General features: G+C 37.1%; 1 protein-coding gene across 1 annotated transcript in view; it reads right to left on the bottom strand.

The window, feature by feature from the left end:
* Positions 1 to 22,017, bottom strand: part of GFPT1 (glutamine--fructose-6-phosphate transaminase 1) — a gene marked incomplete at both ends in the record, with an annotated part of 66,259 nt that overhangs the window by 5,141 nt on the left and 39,101 nt on the right. Inside the window, 6 exons of the mRNA XM_079720681.1 lie at positions 10,274 to 10,431; positions 11,074 to 11,194; positions 13,006 to 13,103; positions 17,624 to 17,719; positions 18,640 to 18,803; positions 20,569 to 20,674. Coding sequence (XP_079576807.1) covers positions 10,274 to 10,431; positions 11,074 to 11,194; positions 13,006 to 13,103; positions 17,624 to 17,719; positions 18,640 to 18,803; positions 20,569 to 20,674 — 743 coding nt within the window. The remainder of the gene's footprint in view (positions 1 to 10,273; positions 10,432 to 11,073; positions 11,195 to 13,005; positions 13,104 to 17,623; positions 17,720 to 18,639; positions 18,804 to 20,568; positions 20,675 to 22,017) is intronic.

Here is a 22,017-nt window from a genome sequence, read left to right as displayed (position 1 = left end):
AGTTAAGCATTATTAAATTTTCTTAATTCTGTTGTTTCCACTGTCCCTTTTCTCTTTTTTCTTTACATTTTTATTCATATGAAATTAATTTTAGTGCAAGATGTTAACTTCTGTTTTTATTTTTATAAATACACAATTTTCCCTCCATTTTGCCCCACCCTATCTCTCAAATGTCAAGTTTGAGACATTTCCTGTAGCCTAAGTTCTTTGATACACTAGAGCTATGTTGCAGGACTATAGATTCTGTCCCAGATTTGTCATTTTATTTATAAAACAATATTCCCATCCAGAAACATCATTTCTATAAATTTGTTAGGCATTTAAAAGTCTAAAGAGTTATACAGTTTTCATTTATTTGACAAATATTTATGGATATCTTACACATTTCCTGGTAGACTTATTTTTAAGTATTTTTTATAGCTATTGAAAAATAGAATTCCCCCCCTCCAAACACACACCCCTGTACTTTTCTAAGTAGTCACTGTCAGTTTATAGAGGAAACTTTTTGTATATTTCAAAAAAATTTTTAAGTATAATTGACGTATATTGTATAATTTACAGGTGTACAATAAAGTGATTCATAATTTTTAAAGGTTATACTCAATTTATAGTTATTATAAAATACTGGCTATATTCCCTGTGTTTTACCTTGTAGCATATTTTACACATAATAGTTTGTACCTCTTCATCCTCTCCCCCTATACTACTGCCCCACCCCTCTTCCCTCTCCCCACTGGTAACCACTAGTTTGTTCTCTATATCTGGGACTCTGTTTCTTTTCTGTTATAGTCACTAGTTTGTTGTATTTTTTAGATTCTACATGTAAGTGACATCATACAGTATTTGTCTCTCTCTGCCTGACTTATTTCACTCAGCATAGTGCCTCCAGGTCCAACCCTGTTGCTGCAAATGGCAAAACTTCATTTTTTTTTATGGCTGAGTAGTAGCCCATTGTGTGATATTATATATAAATATCACATCTTCTTTATCCAGTCATCTGTTGGTAGACACTTAGGTTGCTTCCATATCATGGCAATTGTAAATAATGCTGCTATGAACATTGGGGTGCATGTATCTTTTCAAATTAGTGTTTTTATTTTCTTCAGATATACACCGAGAAATGGAATTGCTGGATCATATGATAATTCTATTTTTAGTTTTTTAAAGATTCTCCATACTGTTTTCCACAGTGGCTGTATCAATTTACATTCCCACCAAAAGCATATGAGAGTTCTCTTTTCTCCATATCCTTGTCAACATTTGTTATTTGTGTTCTTTTTAGTGATAGCCATTCTGATAAGTGTGAGGTGGTATCTCATTGTGGTTTTGATTTGCATTTTTCTGATGATTAGCGATGTTGAGCATCTTTTCATGTGCTTGCTGGCCATCTACATGTACTATTTGGAGAAATGTCTATTTGGGTCTTCAGCCAATTTTGTATTCAGGTCTTCAGTTGTTTTTTTGATGTTGAGTTGTATGAGTTGTTTATATATTTTAAATATTAACCCCTTATTGGTCATATCATTTGCAAATATTTTTCACATTCAGTAGGTTGTCTTTTTGTTTTGCTGACGGTTTCCTTTGCTGTGCAAAAGCTTTTAAGTTTAATTAGGTCCAATTTGTTTATTTTTGCTTTTGTTTCCATTACTCTAGGAGAAGGATCCAAAAAAATAGTGTGGCGATTTAGGTCAAAGAGTATTCTGCCTATGTTTGTGTCTAGAAGTTTTATGATTTCCAGTCTTACATTTAGGTCTTTAATCCATTTTGAGTGTAGTTTTATACATGGTGTTAGAGAATGTTCTATTTCATTCTTTTACATGTAGCTGTCCAGTTTTCCCAGTACCACTTATTGAAGAGGTTGACTTTTCTCCACTGTATATTCTTGCTTGCTTTGTCATAGATTAATTGAACATAAGTGCGTGGGTTTATTTCTTGGCTCTCTATTCTGTTCCATTATTCTACGTGTATGTTTTTGTACCACCACCATACTGTTTTGACTACTATAGCTTTGTAGTACAGTCTGAAGTCAGGGAGCATGATTCCTCCAGCTCTGTTCTTCTTTCTCAGGATTATTTTGGATATTGGGGTCCTTTTGTGTTTCCATACAGATTTTAAAATTACTTGCTCTAGTTCTGTAAAAATAGCATTGGTATTTTGATAGGGATTACACTGAATCTGTAGATTGCCTTGGATAGTATGTTCATTTAACAATATTAATTCTTCCAATCCAATAATACAGTATGTTTCTATCTGCGTTGTCTTCAATTTCTTTCATCAGTGTCTTATGGTTTTCAAAGTACAGGTCTTGTAACTCCTTAGGTATATTTATCCCTAGGCATCTTATTCTTTTTGAAGCGATGGTAAATGGAATTATTTCCTTAACTTCTCTTTCTGATAGTTCATTGTTAGTGTATAGAAAGGCAACAGGTTTCTGTATATTAATTTTGTATCCTGCAACTTTACCGAATTCACTGTAAAGCTCTAGTAGTTTTCTGGTGGTGTCTTTAGGATTTTCTATGTATAGAATCATGTCATCTGCAAACAGTGACAGTTTTACTTCTTTCTTTCCAATTTACAGTCCTTTTACTTCTTTCTCTTGTCTGATTGCTGTGGCTAGGGCTTCAATACTATGTTGAATAAAAGTGTTGACAGCGGGCATCCTTGTCTTGTTCTTGATTTTAGAAGAAATGCTCTCAGATTTTCACCACTGAGTATGATGTTAGCTGTGGGTTTGCATATATGACCTTTATTATGTTGAGGTAGGTTCTCTCTATGCCCACTTTCTAGAGAGCTTTTATCATAAATGGATGTTGAATTTTGCCAAAAGCTTTTTCTGCATCTATTGAGATGATCACGTGGTTTTTATTCTTCAACTTGTTAATGTGGTGTATCACAATGATTGACTTCTGGATACTGAAAAACTCTTGCATCCCTGGGATAAATCCCACTTGATCCTGGTGTATGATCCTTTTAATGTATCACTGAGTTTGGTTTGCTAATATTTTGTTGAAGATTTTTCCATCTATGTTTTTCAGTGATACTGGCCTGTAGTTTTCTCTTTGTGATATCTTTGTGTGGTTTTGGTATCAGGGTGATGTCAGCCTCACAGAATGAGTTTGAGAGAGTTCCTTCCTCTGCAAGTTTTTGGAATATTCTGACAAGGATAGGTGTTAACTCTTTTCTAAATGTTCGGTAGAATTCACCTGTGAAGCCACTGGTCCTAGACTGTTGTTTACTTGGAATTTTAAAATTACTGGTTCAGTTTCATTACTAATAATTGGTCTACCCAAATTTTCTATTTCTTCCTGGCTCAGTCTTGGGAGATTATACATCTTCAAAGAATCTGTCCATTTCTTCTAGGTTGTCCATTTTACTGGCATATAGTTGTTTGTAGTAGTCTCTTATGATCTTCTTATTTCTGTAGTGTTGGTTGTAACTTCTCCTTTTTCATTTCTGATTTTAATGATTTGTGCCCTCTCCTTTTTCTTGATGAGTCTGGCTAAAGGTTTATCAATTTTGTTTATCTTTTCAAAGAACCAGTTTTTAGTTTCATTGATCTATTATTTTTTTAGTCTCTATTTTATTTCTTCTTTGATCTTTATGATTTCTTTCCTTCTACTAACTTTGGGCTTTTTCTTTCTCCAGTTTGTTTAGGTGTAAGGTTAGGTTGTTTATATGAGTTTTCTTATTTCCTGAGGTATTCTGGTATCACCATAAAGTTCCCACTTAGAAGTGCTTTTGCTGCGTCCCAAAGGTTTCGGATCATCATGTTTTTGTTTTCATTTTTCTCTAGGTATTTTTTCATTTCCTCTTTGATTTCTTCAGCGATCCACTGATTATTTAGTAGCATGTTGTTTAGCCTCCTCATTTGTGTTTTTTGCAGTTTTTTCCTTGTAGTTGACTTCTAGTCTCATAGCATAGTGGTCAGAAAAGATGCTTGATATGATTTTAATTTTTTTTAAATTTATTTTTGGTTGCATTGGGTCTTTGCTGCTGCACACAGGCTTTCTCTAGTTGCGGGGGCTACTCTTCGTTGCGGTGCGCAGGCTTCTCATTGTGGTGGCTTCGCTTGTTGTAGAGCACAGACTCTAGGCACGTGGGCTCAGTAGGTGTGGATTGCACGCTCTAGAGCACAGGTTCAGTAGTTGTGGCACACGGACTTAGTTGATCCGCAGCATGTGGGATCTTCCCGGAACAGGGATCGAACCCATGTCCCCTGCATTGGCAGGCAGATCCTTAACCACTGCGCCACCAGGGAGGTCCCTTGATATGATTTTAATTTTCCTAAATTTACCAAGTCTTGTTTTGTGGCCTAGCATGTGATCTATCCTGGAGAATATACCAAGTGCACTTAAAAAGAACGTGTACTCTGCTGCTTTTGGATGGAATGCTCTACACATATCAATTATGTCCCTCTGGTGTAATGTGTCATTTAAGGCCAGTGTTTCCTTATTGATTTTGTGTCTGGATGACTGGTCCACTGACGTAAGTGGGGTGTTAAAGTCCCCTACTACTATTGTGTTACTGTTGATTTCTCCCTTTATGTCCTTTAGTATTTGCTTTATGTATTTAGGTGCTCCAATGCTGGGTACATATATATTTACAATCATTTTATCTTCTTCTTGGACTAATCCCTTGATCATTATGTAGTGTCCTCCTTTGTCTCTTGTAATAGTCTTTAAAATCTATCTTGTCTGATACAAGTATTGTTACCCCAGCTTTCTTTTGATTTCCATTTGCATGGAATTCCTTTTCTCATTCCCTCATTTTCAGTCTGTGTGTGTCTTTAGATCTCAAGTGAGTCTCTTATAGGCAGCATATATATGGGTCTTGTTTTTGTATCCATTCAGCCACTCTCTCTTTTGATTAGAGCACTGAGTCCATTTATATCTAAGGTAATTAATGATATGTATGTTATTGCCATTTTGTTACTTGTTTGGGGGTTGTTTTGTAGGTCTTTTTTTTTTTCCTTTTTTCTTATTTTGTTCTCTTGTGATTTGATGACTATCTTTAGTGTTGTTTGGATTCCTTTTTCCTTTTCTGGTTTATATCTATTATAGATTTTTGGTTTGTGATTACCGTGAAGTTTTTATATAGCAATATGTATATATATGTGTGTGTGTGATTGTTTTAAGTTGCTGGTCTCTTAATTTCAAATGCATGTTAACAACCCTGCATTTGTACTCTCCTCCTCTCATGATTACTGTTTTGGATATATTTTACATTTAACTGTATTGTGCATCCCTTAACTGCTTATTGTGGATATACATGATTTTACTGCTTTTGTCTTTAACCTTTCTACTAGCTTTGTGGGCGGATAACTTCCTACTTTTACTGTATGTTTGTCTTTATTGATGAGCTTTTTCATTTCATAATTTTCATGTTTCTAGTTGCAGCCATTTCTTTTTCGCTTAGAGGAATTTCCTGAACATTTCTTGTAGAGCTGGTTTGGTGGTGCTGAACTCTTTTAGCCTTTGCTTGTCTGTAAAGCTTTTGATCTCTCCATCAAATCTGAACAAGAGCCTTGTTGGTTAGAGCAGCGGTCCCCAACCTTTTTGGCACGAGGGACCGGTTTCATGGAAGACAGTTTTCCACAGTCGGGGGTGGGGGGGTGGGGGGGTTCAGGAGGTAATGCAAGTGATGGGGGGGATGGTTCAGGCAGTCATGTGAGTGATGGGGAGCAATGGGAATGGCTGATGAATCTTCGCTCACTTGCCCGCCACTCACCTCCTGCTGTGTGGCCCGGTTCCTAACAGGCCACGGACCAGCACCGTTCCAAAGCCCAGCACCATTCCACAGCCCAGGCGTTGGGGACCCCTGGGTTAGAGTATTCTTGGGTGTAGGTTTTTCCCTTTCATTGCTTTAAATAAAACATGCCACTCCCTTCTGGCCTGCAGGGTTTCTGCTAAAGGTCAGCTGACAGCCTTATGGGAGTTCCCTCGTATGTTATCTCTTGCTTTTCCCTTGCTGCTTTTAACAGTCTCTCTTTCTTTTTAATTTTTGTCATTTTAATCGCAGTGTGTCTTGGTGTTTTCCTCTTTGGGTAAGTCCTGTATGGGACTCTCTGGGCCTCCTGGATTTGGATGTCTATTTCTTTTCCAAGTTAGGGAAGTTTTCAGCTATTATGTCTTCAGATATGTTCTCTGCCTCTTTCTCACTCTCTTCTCCTTCTAGAACCCCTATACTGCGAATATTAGTACACTTGATGTTATCGCAGAGGTCTCTCAAACTGTCCTCATTTCTTTTCATTCTTCTTTTCTTTTTTCTGTTCAGCATCAGTGATTTTCACTACTCTGTCTTCTATTTTATATATGTTTTCTATAAAGCACCTTACATGAATTTTTATCCATTCTAAGAAGTTTCTGACTTTTCTTAAGTTCTACAGGTAGTCAATCATATCAATTACAAATAAGTATTTGTTTCCTCCTTTCCTGCTGTTTTAATTTTTCTTACTAAATTGGACAGAACTTCTAGAATAGGGATAGCAAATACGTTTCATATAGAGTCAATCCTTACCTACTGGTTGTCACAGTGAAACATTATGTTGAGAAGGATTCTAAGGGCACCTTTTTTGCTTTGCAGTAATACAGATAAAATCCTAGGAAGGTTCCAGAAGAACAGCTAAGGCCCACCAAGATAAAGGTCCTGAAGCTTTCTATTTTGCTGTTCACTCATCCATTTTTCTCTATTATTTGCCTCCTTCTGCTTCATTGGGTTTCCTTCTTCTACCTTTTTGAGTTCAATACTCAGTTCATTTTCTTTTTGAAGCATTTAATGCTATGAACCTACCTCTATCACTCTGGCCGCACTATCTAAATTTTTACCCATATTGTTCATTATAGTTATTTTTTCTAATAATTCTTTTTAAATGGCAATTCTGATATGGTTCTAACTCAAGTTATTTAAAGAAACGTTTTTATGTTCCAGGCATTTGAGGTTTTTATTTACATTTTTATTATTAAGCACTAGGATTACTGTGATATTGTCAGCTACAGTGCTATGAATAATTTTAACTTTAATAATTCATCCTGGGTTTTTTTGTAGATTATATGCTGAATTTCTACTACTCTTCTCTGGATAAGGGATCACATCATGAGTGAATATTTTCCTGTCATAATGTGGATAATGAGCCTCCTGCACAATAAAATCACAGTCTGCTAATGCTCCTTACCTTCCCAATAGTTAGATTAGATTCCCTGTTTTCTCTTGCTGCATGTCCCAGCTACCAGGTGCTCATACATTCCTCCACAGCTACCTGTCCCTGTGCTCCTATGTGTTCCACTGGCAGACTGGGATTTTTTTCCCCTTAGCACTAAAGTGGATTTTCAGTCCCTTGCCTCCAGTCTAACGATCATACCTGTATTCTAAGTTCCAGTCCTTCCCAGTCTACTTCTTTCTACTGAAGTTTACTTTTCAATAAACCAATTAATCACAAAATATACTATCAGGACAGAGGGAGAGACCCAATGGACTCCTGGGATACCTAAATTGTTTCCAATCCAAAATGATCAGATAATGAGTATTCTAGTTCCTCCAGCCCATAACTAAAAATGTTATTCTACAGAGTATGCTTCTTTGTTTGGACTTAAAACATCTCAGCACTGGTTTTTTAAAAGCAAATATTAAACAGAGTAACTTTAATGCACATATTTTTTCTATTGCATTCAGCTTAATTTCCAATTTCATGTTTTTCATTTCATCAATACATACCAGGCAACCAATTATGAAAAAAATAAGCTACCCCTCACATTTAGAATTACTGAGGTTTGAAAGAATTTACCAGGACAATGCTGACTCTGAACTTTTCAACTTGGTTTTACTTTTTATTCAGCCAAAAATAAAAGTTATATTGGTTTATTATTTTTTTTAAATCAACAAAAGTCAGTACTGTGGTGAACTTCTAAACACCTGCAATAACATACAAGAATTACTGAGTCTGCACAGTTATACCCATCGATTTCTACAGAAATATCAAATTGTCTATGGTCAAACATTCTGAGAAATTTAATAATATCTCTCTAACCTTGACAGTTTTTCAGGCAAAGTTGGGAATTAATCATCAAGGTAATAGAATTCTTATGCTAGCTCTATCATGGAGCCCAGGGATCAGGATCAATTAGAATTTCTTTCATCACCCATTAACATATAAACTTATATTTGCCATTCAGAAATGATCTATAACTAAACACCCTAAAACTTTTAAATAACTCCAAGCCCAGAATGTCTATGGCAGTTAAGGAAAACAAAATTACTTTAGAATCCAAGAAAAATTAAACTAAGACTAAGCTGCCATAATACTAAAATTTTTCAGGGAGCCATTTTTTTTAAAAAGAATTACAGTATATACTATAAAAAGGTGCTTATTTTCCTATACAAGATGTAACCATTGGAAGAACCTGGGTAAAGAGTACGTGGACTTCTCTACTATCTTTGCAACTTCCTATACATCTATAGTTATTTCAAAACAAAAAGATTTTAGAAAAGGACTTACAGAAAAAAAAAAACTACTGATACAAATAACACATGAAAAAATCTCAAAACGTCATGTTAAATGGAAGAAGCTAGATACAAAAGACATGTATTATACAATTCCATTTATAAGAAATTTCTAGAAAATGAAATAATATAGCAAGAGAAAGCAATACTTGCCTGAGGCTGAGGCAGAGGGGTAGGAGTGGGAACTGACTGGAAAGGGGGACAAAGGAACTTTTTCAGGTGATTAAGTCTTCTAAAATTGGACTGTGGTGATAAACAGCCAAATTTACTAAAACCATATACACTTAAAATTGGTGAATACTATGGTATGAAAATCATACCTCAATAAAGCTGTAGAAAAAAGGTTAATGGCAGAATCTAGGTGATGGGTATACAGGTGTTCATGTAAAATTCTTTTAATTCTGCTGTATGTTTGAATATTATAATAAAACATTGAGGAAAATTTAAGTTTTCATGAATGATACAATTAGAAATCAAAAAAACTGCATTTCCCCTGGCAGCTCACAGATCAAGAAAGATTCAATAAAAAGATAAGTCAATAGCCTCCACTCAGTGGTATGATCCCACATCCCACACATGCCACACTGAAGCCCTTGCTTCACATGTGTTTGAATGAAGGGTCTGGGATTCTAATCACTGATCAAAGCTGTCTGTCTGGACACTGTTCCAAGAATCCACAAGCTGCTGCTGAGGGCAGCTGTTTATTCATTCAGGCACAGAATGGAAACCCAAGCACAAATATCTTACATGTTTTAATCACCACATGGAGAAAATTCAGGCTTCAGTTTTCGGTAAATTATAGCGTTAGCAATATCAAAGTAACCAAGAAACAAAAACCTCACTCAGAGTTTTTACTTAAGAATTATAACTTTTCCACAAAAAAATTCCCCATGAGGTTCTTTAAATGGAAAAAGAACCAAATGTGGTTTGTATATGTTAACATCATCTCCCCTTAATTAAACTCAAATCCACCAAAACCTAAGCATCTTATCCAACAATCAGTAACAAATATTAGACTTAGGCAGAAAAAGACAAGAAACTGAAAATTTGAAACTATAAAGAGTAATATATTTGTGGAGAACATCTTTTGCATTTATACAACTTTCTATGATTCCTATTTTTATTACTAGTACTAAATTTATGCATATCCCAATTTCAAAGAAGAAAGTAGTCTCATTAGGCCTTAAAAATGAAAATGAAGGTGCTTTTAAATCTCCACAGATGTATATCTAAAGAGAAACAGATATTGTCATATAATACTCAATTTATTTTTTTAAATAGCCAAATTTTATACCAAAAGTGTACTCCTCTTTACAAACTTCAAAGGGAGTGTGTATATTTTGGCACATTTATTAGGATAGTACAAACCTGTAAATAAAAATGTCAAAAATTATTAGACTTAAGCTGGGTGCTTCTAATTTGTTATTTTTCTAATTCCCTACTATACTTAATTAAGAGGGGGCATTATACTTACCACATATCCCACCCCACACAGCAGGAGGAATATGTGTTGAATGCAGATAGTCAGAAGAGACGTTTACAAAATGAACTTTACATTATATAGGCTTGTCCCTTTTAAACTCTTAAGATGAGTGTGAGGAAGGGGGACAACAAGTGTTTTATTTATTACTGACCCTTAAGGCTTACGATAATTACGATTAGTAAACAATATGAATTCTATAAGTGCTAAGAAGTGAAATATAAGATACAGATTAGTCTGTTTCACCAACACTATGATCATGTAAATAATCACATGAGAACTAAGTCAAGAACTTACCTTTGTGCTGGCAACCCCAATCTCGGGCCCAGCATTGATGTGAACTCCACAGTCTGTCTCTCTTGATATGGAACTGCCAACCGTGTTTGTGATCCCGACAGTTAAAGCTCCTCTCTCCTTGCAGTACCGAAGACCCATCAGGGTATCTGCTGTCTCGCCTGGGTAAAAAGGAAGACAAAAGTAACACACAGAGCAGTCAACATATGCTGTTTTTTAGATGCAAAAACAGGAAACTGACTACTCTTTCAACAATATCATTTGTTTTATTATTATTTTTTAACTGAAGTACAGTTGATTTACAGTGTTTCAGTTGTACATCAAAGTAATTCAGTTATACATATATATATTTTTCAGATTCTTTTCCATTATACATTATTACAAGATACTGAGTATAGCTCCCTGTGCTATACAGTAGGTCCTTGTTGTTTATTTTATATATAGTAGTGTATATCTGTTAATCCCAAATTCCCAATTCATAGCTCCCTCCCTTTTCCCCTCATTTGTTTTAAATAAAATTTAAAACATGTACTTAAAAGAATAAATTTGTACAACTTTTAATAATAGGATCCGACTTCTTAGGATCGTCTTTCCTTCTTTGTCTTTAAAAATTCAGCTCTTCTGAGTATAAAATGTGTTGATTTTACTAACTCATTAAGAATTCCATAACATCAAAATAAGCCTGTATTTGACAAGTTATCTGCTAGAACCAGTTTATCTTTAAATATCAGTTTTGCCAACATATGCTATAGTTGTTAGAAAGAATGACTTTCCTTTTCTTTAAGTCTTTAAAATTAGCATACCTGACTGACTAATGAAAAAGCAAACATCATCTCGAAAAACTGGGGTGTTTCTATCCAGGAAATCACTGGCTAGCTCCACCATAACAGGCAACTCAGTCAGCTCTTCAAGAACTTGACGTGTCTGCAGAGAAAAGATGACTTGGTCATACAACTTTACATCAAATACTCTTTTTCACTGGACTTCCTCAGACTCAATGTATAGTTTTCACTTTTTCTGATTATAAAAATGATACATAATGCAATGTTAGAAAATACAAACAACAGAGACTAAAGCATAAAAAAATAAAATAACCAAAATCCCACACCCAGGAGATAAGCACTGTTAATATTTTAGCACTAGTCTCTTTAGACAATTATCAATGCATGTATAAATAAATGCACGTATAAAATGTTTTGAGAAGTGGAAAAAGCACTGTTCTGAGTTAGCTTGTATATCAACTCTAAATTCCCAATTCCTAATCTTTAAATGACAATTCATATAATACCAAATCACTGAGAGTTTCAAATGAGATAATAACAGATGTATCATAAACACTGAATGAAAAATTAAACACTTCAGAAACACTATGTATTATTAAAGAATGCTGTTTCTCAAAAAAAAGTCAATATACTTTAAAAATCTTGTTTAAGAAAGCTCACTATTTTCAAACCCTGTAGTATGGAGGGTAGAGTAGATAACCTAGCTAGAATTAATTCAAGGACACTATTTTGTATGCTAAACCACACAGGATTTCTAATATTTGTTTGTTAACTACAGTAGTCTCAGCATCCACCAGAAAACCCAAAACAAAACAAAACCCTTACATCTTCTCAAATTAGAGAATTCTAATACAGAATATATGTAATTTATGCCCCACAATTCAGGTTTAGCATTGGATGAAACATTTAATCAAATTTTGTATTTCTGCATAGAGGGCTCATTCAATAATAGATCTAAGCCACCACTAAATTAGGCAATCCCTTAATTTACACTAATGTCTTTAATTCATTCTTTTTTTTCCAGTGCTCAAAACAATCACTTTTTAGCAACTCTTCCCTTCAAAACTGCACAGATTTTCCTTTTTAGGACCATGTAATTTGGGGTGGGGGGTGGGGAGGGGAGGGAGAAGGGGGTGCTTTAGAGAAGAAGAAAGCCTATTGAGATGCAAGGGTTGGGTGACCAGCTAGTTTCACTCACTCGTCAAATGAATGGCTCCCACGAGTGTAGATAATTAATATTTATGCCCCAGCAAATAAAAAAATTACTGTCATGAACTTTAGAAATCAATCCTAAAAGTAGAAACTGAGTGTGTAAGGGTTTTCTGTACTTACAGGAGTTGACATCAACAGCACATAACCTGTCTCTTTACAAGGGAAACTACATGCGGATCTGATTTATTGGACTAAAAGACTATTAAATTCCTAGGCTTCTATATTGACAACCAACACACATCTTTGATACAGAATTTCAGCCTCCAAAATAACAATTTAAAGAACAAAGTCTATCAAAAAGAAGACTTCCTTTCTTTGCAGAAATGTGCCTACCTAGTAAAATCCTGTTGAGGTTCACATAGCCATCTGTCTGGGGCAAGTGAACAATGATACACAAAACCCAGTGATGGCTCTAACAGAAGTAGGCATGCGCTGTGGACTGCAAGGCCAGGATGGCATAAGAACTTTCCACTCTTTGCCTTTCATGAAGTTAGTTGCAGGAGGTCTACCTGTATATCTAAGGACCTTTCTAAAGAAGATGATCCATTGATAAATAATTCCAAGTAGCTATTAAAATTTCTCTCCCCAACCTTCTTGATTTTTGCCATCACAACATGAAAACAAAACACGATGTTTTAACAAAAAATAGTTTTACATGGTGTGTTACTGGAGATACTGTTTATCTGCAGATATCTTCTAATACCCAAAATGACACAACTAAAATTTTAAGAAGCCACTTACTGCTACACCGGCATGATAACTTGTTCCACAAGCGATAAGAATCAAACGCCGACACCTCTGGATCTCCTTAATGTGATCCTTCAATCCGCCCAAATTCACTGAAATAAAAGTTTGTGGATATAATTATTTAGGAAAGAACCATATGAAACAGGTAATTGCTTTTCATGAGTGGCCAATGCCAATCTGGGAAACAACATTGCTGTTTTAAAGCATTCATATTCCTCTTAGGAAGCGCAGTTCTCTCTCATTTTGAAATGTAAACTAAGTAAGTCTGAACTTAACTGGCCACCCCCAACTTGTAACTAACCTTCCTCACCCCCTGACACGCCTACACAACTACAGTATCTACCACATCCTACCTTGTTTGGTCATTTTTACATTCCTCTCTTCAGATTAAAAGGTATCTTAAAGGCAGAACTATAGGGACACGGACAATAGTAGATCAGTAGATGCTGGCGGCTGGAGGTGGGGAAAGGGCTGACTACAAAGGGGCTTGGGGAAATTTTTCCGGTGAAGGATCTGTGCTAACTCTTGATTGTTGTACCGGTTGTTTAGGATTATGAGCGTGTTGTGGAAGTTGGTCAAAACTCTCTGAATTATACATTAAGAACAGTCAATTTTATTATACCTAATTATATCTCAGTAAGCCTGCTTGGGAAAAAAATTGTCTTAGTTGTGTTCATCTCCATTACATGCCCAGAACAGTGCTCTGAACACAATATAAACCACTCTCCTCTCAGTCTTTCCCATCTCAGTCAATGCCACCCCATTCACCTAATGGCAGGGTCATCCATCCTTGGTTGCTCAACAGCGACTGCACAAGCAAGTCCTGTGAGCCCCACCTTCAAACTGTACCTCTAACATCATCAGCCAAGTCCAACATCCCTCCCCTGGACAAGAGCCGTACTCTCCTAACTTCTATTCTCTACCTCCTAGAGCCTGTTCTCCACTCACAGCCAGAATGATCTTTTAGAGGGATTCGTTAAAAACATAAATCTGATCACAAAACCCTCCAAGGAGTCTGTCCTCTTTCTGTCTCTATAGCCACGTATGTGTTCTGCTAAGGGTGCCTTGTCTATGGGTCCTTCTACACATGGCTAGTTTTCTGTGAGAAATTTTCATCCAACATTCATTCAATTATTCAACTAATATTCTGAGCACCTACCAAGTGACTATACTGTCCAAGGCACTGTGTGGCTACCAGACAGTTCAGCGTCTGGCTGATGAGAGCAGTGAGCATGCCCGTGGGCAGCATCCTTCTCCATGTGACCCACCGTCGGTCTGCCTACTCTGCCCCTGCTCTTTATCTCCTCCACTCTTTTCTTCTACCTTAACTAGTTACAAAATGGAACCAAGGTATATGTTTTGCTTTTTATATTTTTGGATAATTTACGTTCTTCCTTTTAAATTTCAATACTGAGAGGGCCGATTATATTTCTCTATTTTAAGAAACTAGCTAAGTAGAAAATAAAACAATGAAGCTTCACTGGCTTCCCAAGTAACTTTGGAATGAAGTCCAAACTCTTTATGTGGCCTTCAAGTGGCCACAAGCCCTGCCTCCTGCTTCACTCTGACCTAACCTCCTAGCACTTCTCCTCTCACCCAGGCCACCCCAGCCAGACTGGCATTCTTGCTGTTCCTTTTCGTGTACCTCTGCCTCAGACCTCGGCATGTATTGAAAAGACTTGAGGGAAAAGGAAACAACATTAAGAGGCTGGGTAGGGAGTCATGCAAAGGCAAATCAGTTTGGAGATGACTAAGTATAAAGTAGACAGACTATCAGAGAGACTTATATTTCAGATGATGACCAAGAAGGACAGGGAGGTTAGACAGTGAGATTAGCTGGTCACAAGCGTTTCCCTAAAATTAGTCCTAGCAAATTCCCTGATGGCCGAGGGGCGTTTGGGATAGTTCTGGAAGGAGTCGCCCATGGTCTGAATTGATGCTTTGGAGAGGCTCCTACTTCTGGTAAGGGAGACCACTGCTACAGCAGGAGTGCCTGGAGGAAAGGGGTGAGATGGAGCGGGAACACCACTGAACACTGGAGGCTAGTCTGGCTCCATAAATGACTGGTGGTGTGACCTTTGGCCAGACTGCAAACTGACAGAGCCTCAAATTCCTTATCTTAACAACAAAAAAAGATAACGGCTATCCTGTTTATATTACAGAACTTTTATGAGGAACACATACCATAGATAAAAGTGCTTTTTAAAATCATGACTTTTCAAAGTTTATCTCCTTCTTTTCCCTTACAAAACAAAACTTTCTCCTAGTCTTATTTCCATTCCATACCATAATAGTATTTACTGCTACTCTCCCCGTTCTTCCAGTTCAACCACCTTCCACAAACCCCCTCTCCCGCACAAGCAGATAACAGGTCCTGCTTTGGAGTGCTCCTGTTTCTCTCCTGGCCCCTGCTGCCCTCCCATTCCCCACTGCTTTACCCCAGATGGGACGACATCCTTACTGGCGACTGCATCTCAGCCTCTCGCTCTTCCAATGCACACTGGAGACTGGTACCCAGGTCACTTCAGTAAAGCTCCGATCACCCCTGGCTCCTAAGTCTCCTAACAGCTCTGCCATTTCTACAAAGGGGGGTACCCTTCACACTCAACAGAATGCATTCACGGCCCTCCTGGGCAGTTCACACTCAACAGAATGCATTCACGGCCCTCCTGGGCAGTTCACACTCAATGGAATGCATTCACGGCCCTCCTGGGCAGTTCCTCTCACCTTCTTCCCTAGACTTAACTGCTCTCTATTCCTCTTCAAGTACTAGATGTGGCAGGCAAACTGGACTACGTATTATTTCACAAACAAATTTCTGATGGTTTTCTACTATCTCTCCTTAGCAAATGCATTCTACCCAACTGCAATGCTCCCATCTCATCTTTACCTGTTCAAACCTTCCAAATCCTTTAAACCACCACCTGCCTACTTCATGGAGCCTTCCCTGGCCCCCTGTCCACAAACAGATTCATTCTCTACTTTCTCTAAATTCAACACTAAACTTTAAACATTTCAACATTAAACTGTGTTTCTAATGTCATTTATCATATTTTACCTTTCTTTAGTTAATTATGTATTCATCCCCCTTCTAAGAACCTCAAGGAGGAGACCGCAGCAGAGATAACTTTCCTACAGTCCCTGATACGTTCAGCATGGTGCTCGACACACCATGTTCACCAGATGTTCAACTTATAATTCAGCCTTCGACAAATCTCTCCTGCTGAGAAAGAGTCTGATGCCTCCAGAAAAGAAAAGTATACAAAAACCGCATTTATTCAGAGAATCATTCTCTATCAGTTAGCAGGACGTGACATAAAAGAGAAGGCACTTAATATTATATGTATAACACAGAAATTCAGGAAAAGATTGTTGCATACCAGATATAATTTCTCCCAAACTGATTCCTAACACTGAGAAGCTTAGCCCAAAGCTTGTTTGTTAAACTGTTTATCAAACTGGTCATGAAGAATGTTCCAAAAATCTGATTTAGCGATAAATAGTTTACGGATGTCCTATGACCACAGAAAGTCAATCTCAAGCTCATCTCAGCAAGGTGCAGAAACTCCTACGACACAAGGTCTAGAGAGAACTTCCAGAAGTAAGACCAGAGCTGCACTGTCACCCCACCTTAAACAGGCAGGAAGGTACAGGTTATCCCATAAGGTGTTAGGCAAACACCTGGAAAACCTCTGGGAAGTTCACACTTCACTCATTTATAAACTGAGAGAGAAAACCTAGGCTGAACAGATACAGCAAGCTTCCCAACAAGGGAACCAGGTCCCATTCTTCTGAGAATTCACAGTGTTCAGAACAGTCCCTGGTACACAGTAGGTGCCCAATAAAGGATTTTTGTACTGAAAAGAAGTTAAATGTTCTTAATGGTACACTGAAGGACTTTTTTTTTCTCCAGAAAAATCACCCTAATAGTCCCATAACTGACAACAATTTTCAAATGTGACTTCCTAGGCATTTTTTATATTTTTCATAACCATTTTAGAGGTATGTCACTTACCATAAAATTCACCCTCTGAAAGTGTATGATCGTGGTGTTTAGTATTGCAGAGTTGTGCAACCATTACCACTATCTAACTTTAGACTTTCATCACCTCCAAAACACCCGTATCCATTAGCAGTCACTCTCCACTCCCCTGTCCCTTCAGCTCCTGGCAACCATTATTATTATTCCCTTATTTTTTATGGTGGTAAAATATACATAACATAAAATTTACCGTTTTAACTACTTGTAAGTGTACAATTCAGTGGTATTAAGCACATTCACGTTGTTGTGCAATCATGACCATCACCCATCTCAGAACTTTGGCATCACCCCAAACGGAAGCTCTATACCCGTGAAACACTAACTCCACATTTCCCCCTCTCTCCAGCCCCTGGTGACCACTAATCTACCTTCTGTCTCTACAAATCTGACTAACCTAGATACACCTCATTTCAGTGGAATCACACACTGAAGGACTTTTAAAAGAGGACTGGGCTCCACTGATGGCTGGCAGCCATAGTTATTCTACAAAGGACAATGAACCCTATAAGGCTGTCAATGTCAACCCCCATGAGAGACTTTGAAATAATAACATAATTCACATGTAATTACCAGTATAGTCATCAAAGTTGACTCTTCCTCTCATTGTGTTCACAACTGACTCTGGCTGCTCAAAAATTTCCTTCTGCATAAATGAACTGAAGTTGCCTAAAGTGATACAAATTGTATCATTAAAACAAAAATTAACAAGCCAAAGGATAAGAAATTTGTATTCAACTAAAAGTCTATCTCCTTTAATATAGTCTTAGTAAATGAAATGAAATGAAAGGTCATGAAGTAGAGAACAATATTCATATATGACATTTTACCCAATGGGAAGAAAAATGAACAAGGAGGAAAAATACTTTTATTAACTTCACACCTAAAATATGCAATTATAGAAAAACAGGGGAGTGGGACAAGCTTAAGTTTTAGAGTCAGATCTAGGTTCAAATCATGATTCTATCTTTTAATAGCTAAGCAGCTCTGGGAAATTCCTTAATCTGTAAAATAATCTGTTCTAGCAGCTATTTCATAGTGTGGTAGTGTGGATTAATATAGTGAAGACTTGACATATAGCCATTATGCAATAAATGTTAGCTTGTTTTTCACCACAACCCCATCAGAAAGGCCAATAAAAACCACAATCACCATAATCATAATAGTTAATAGTAGCAAACATTATGTAGAGCTCACTAAGCATGTCAGACACTGTTGTAAGGGCTTAATCCCCAAAACAACCTTAATGAGGTAAATCCTATTATCCCCATTTCATATATGAGAAAACTGAAGCACAGAGAGAATAAGAGAGGAACAAAGAATAGAACACAAACTATGTTTATAAAGTACCTTAAAACATCAAGTACCACTTAAATAATTGATTTCTTTTTTCATGTTAGAAACAAGAAACCATGAATTCTTTTGAAGAAGTGTTGTCAAAACAGCAGATAATTTCTCCAAAGAATCATCCCCCTTTCTGGGGTTATCCCTTCACTAATCTATATTATCAGATTCCTACACCAGGTCAGGAAGGAGAAAATATCCTTTCCATCGAGGACACCAAGGTGTAACAGGATAGAAAGGTTCACCCTTCATGATCTGCTGGAGTTCCATCTGGAGGGTCTGCACAGCTCGTCCAGGGTGATCTCCCGCAGTCCGTTTAATTCGATGGATAGAAAGACGGCCATCCACCACTGCAGCGACATCATCATCCTCGAGAAAGATGACACGATTGGTGTGTTCTATGACAGCACTAAAAATGTTCAAGGAGACAGTACAATCAATAATCTAGGATGATTATTATAAACACAACTATCATTAGGACAAAAGGACCAAGTTTAAATACAAAGTCTATCAACCTGCAATATCTCTGATAACTTTCTGGTTATCAATGCCATTCCCTACAGGGAAATGAAGGAGGGGGGTGGTCACTGCAGACAATGAAGAAAAGGAGCTCTGTGTGGCAACCAATTTGATGAGATCAGATGAGAAAGCATGCTTATTTCCTCCTCATCCTACCTATCACCAGTCCTCCAATCATAACTCCTAAATATTTCCCAAAGCTTCTCTCTGTGTCCACCACCACAAACTGGTTCAAGCTACCATCAGCCCTTGGCTGAACTACTGCAGGAACCTTCCAACTTCCACCCACATTCCCTCTAACCTCCCTCCATCCACTCTCCATTTCTGCCAAAATGGACATCAAAAGACAACCCTAATCAAGATTTCTCCCTCACCAACACATCGCTCAACAGCTTCCCTTCAGCTCTTAGGAAAACAGCAAAATGCCTTTACCATGACTCCTACCTCTTTCTCTGGCCTTGTCTCCCACCAAACTTCCTCTCTCTATTCCAGCCACACTCACACCCAGCCCAAGATCTCACAGGCTGATCCATCTGCAGAGAATGACTGTTCTTCCCTCCACCTCCTTACCTAATTAACTCCTAATATTTCCTTAACTCTCAGTTCAAGAACCATTCCCTTAAAGAAATGTACCCATAGGAGGGTTAAGTCACCCTGTTATAAGCATTCTGTAGTTCGTGTCACAGCTGGAATTCTATACTTGGTGACCACTGACTAAAATTTGTCTCTCCCATTAAGGAAGAGCTCCTTAAGGACAAGTAATATTTTTATTCTTACCCGCCATTATCTCCTGAGCCGAGCACATGGCTTTGCTGGAGTGTTCAATATGAACGCATGAGTGAATGAAAAGAGGCCGAGACACTTCTGCAACTTCCAGATTATTTAAGCCCAAACTGTCAACTCTGTAACAAACCTACCTAATGACAGCAATGACACATCTCAGCACCGACTACATACCCTACACACCTGTAAAATTTAGAAAACCGTGAAGCTTGTTTTCTCACTGAGATAATACATCCCCTGCAGTTGTGAACTGCATGATCATTCATTTTTAGATCCCCTTACTTTCAGGCACAATGAATGATTCAAATAGCTGTTGGCGATTTGAGTGATTCCATTTTAGCCTCATTACTATTCGAATTTCATTTATAAATGCCTCTAAGCATCCCCACTGCATTTTCTCTCAAAATGTCCTAGTCTAATACGATTTCCTATATAAAAGTGATTTTGCTGCCAATTACTTCTGAATTAAAAAGATATGTCCACGTTGGATTACAACTACAATACAGGTTAGCAATTACACTATAATTGGTATGCTCCTAAGCCATTCTACTCTCCAATCTAAAATCTCTCCTTCCTATAAAACCTGGGTTAAGGCTCTTAAAAGAGGAGGAAAAAAAAAAAAACCACGAGCTCAGAGTAAATACACCGGAACAAGTCTCAAGGACTTATCTCCTTTGTACACTGACCTACATACTTTGAATTGAGAGCAAAAACGTTCTAGAACACCATCTCCAAAAAGGGCACCTTCACATCCTTAATTAACAAACTTCTCCTCTACAGCATGACTAGATATATACAAAATGACTTCTTGGTTTCTTGTAGCATGAGCAGTTTTACTAAGAATTCTCTCTGAATCAACCAAGGAAGCTCACCTTGCATCAGAAGCAAAGTAATACTCCACTGCTTTTTCTTCAACGGGGAAAAGGCAAGTTGTGCTGTCCACACGAGAGAGATTACAGCTTCCTTTCTTATCTTTGCCTATATTATAGAGTTAACAGAATCAGCACATATGTAGAAAACCATGGCTGATATATAAATATACATAATTTTCTACAAAATCAACAAAAAACCATAGCAATGCAAAATAATTCCAGCAACTTTTCAATGCCAGGTAGATCACTCTATTTCCATGCAATAAGCCAACAAGAACAACGGGCATAGAGTGAAAGAGCAGCTATTAAAGACAGCGTGGCAGATACAGTGCTGTGTTATATGTTCTTTAATGTAATATTTCTTTTCCAAGTAAAAGGCAAATAATTAATGTCACTAAGTCTTTTTTTAATGTACGTATAGCCTAATTTTAATTTAACTTCATACAAAACTTAATGAAATTAATACATATAAGTTTGTATACTTAAACTTATTAAAATTACATTAAAAATATCAAAACTGTGCAGTGAAAAATAAAATGAAGCCTAGTGGCATATTTTTATTATCTCCTAACAAAACTTCTCTAGATTTTAACAGTAAGTCAGCATAACAAGTCAAAGTTCAGGCTACACTAATTCTGATCTAAAAACAAAACAAAGATACTTATAACTCTCTAACCATGGTATATCATACATGGCAGCTACTGCTAAGGAATGGAACTATAAACCCAGAACCTCTCCTTTCTTAAAACTGGATTTTCTTACATTACTTTTATGTCAGGATAAAGTATAGTCCTTTTGCAATGATAATATCTTTTAATTCTAGCACTTTAGAATTCTGGCATTTCTACTTAATTTGTCAAGCTATTGTTGAAGAACTTTTTTCCTCTCTGCTTATTCACAACTGAAGTCAAAACTAGAAGGCATAATGAAGTTTGACAAATTTGCCAAATACAGAAAATACTATTAACTGAAGGCTATATAAATGTCACAGAGACAAAAAAGCACCTTTCTCTAAGATCAGGACATAGTGGACCTTGTAACCAATGGATACAATGGCCAGAGGATACCATAAATATACTTGTAAAAACTCATATAGTGTCCATCCTCTAAAATGCATGTCTATAAAAACTCGATAGTAATTATTCTTAGTAACATACATTCAAAGTTCTCCACAATCCATGATTATTTGGTGTGTTTTAGGCATGAAAGTAAAATAGCTCTTTCCATCCAAATTCAACAGCAGAAAAGATACCACACTTTGAAAAACAAGTATAAGATGACATCCCAGAGAAGATAACACTATAAAAAGATAAAACAGATCAGTGTTTGCCAGGGGCTGGGTATGGGGCCAAGGGTTGACTACAGAGGGTCAGCTGAGGGAACTTTTTAGGGGATAAATTGTTCTTTATCTTGATTGTGGAGCTGATTATACAACTCTATGCGTTTGAC

This window comes from Hyperoodon ampullatus, assembly GCF_949752795.1.
Source record: "Hyperoodon ampullatus genome assembly, chromosome: 15".
Classification (NCBI taxonomy): Eukaryota; Metazoa; Chordata; class Mammalia; order Artiodactyla; family Ziphiidae; genus Hyperoodon; species Hyperoodon ampullatus.
Note: the sequence above shows the minus strand (reverse complement) of the source record. Positions and strands in the feature narration are given on the sequence as shown.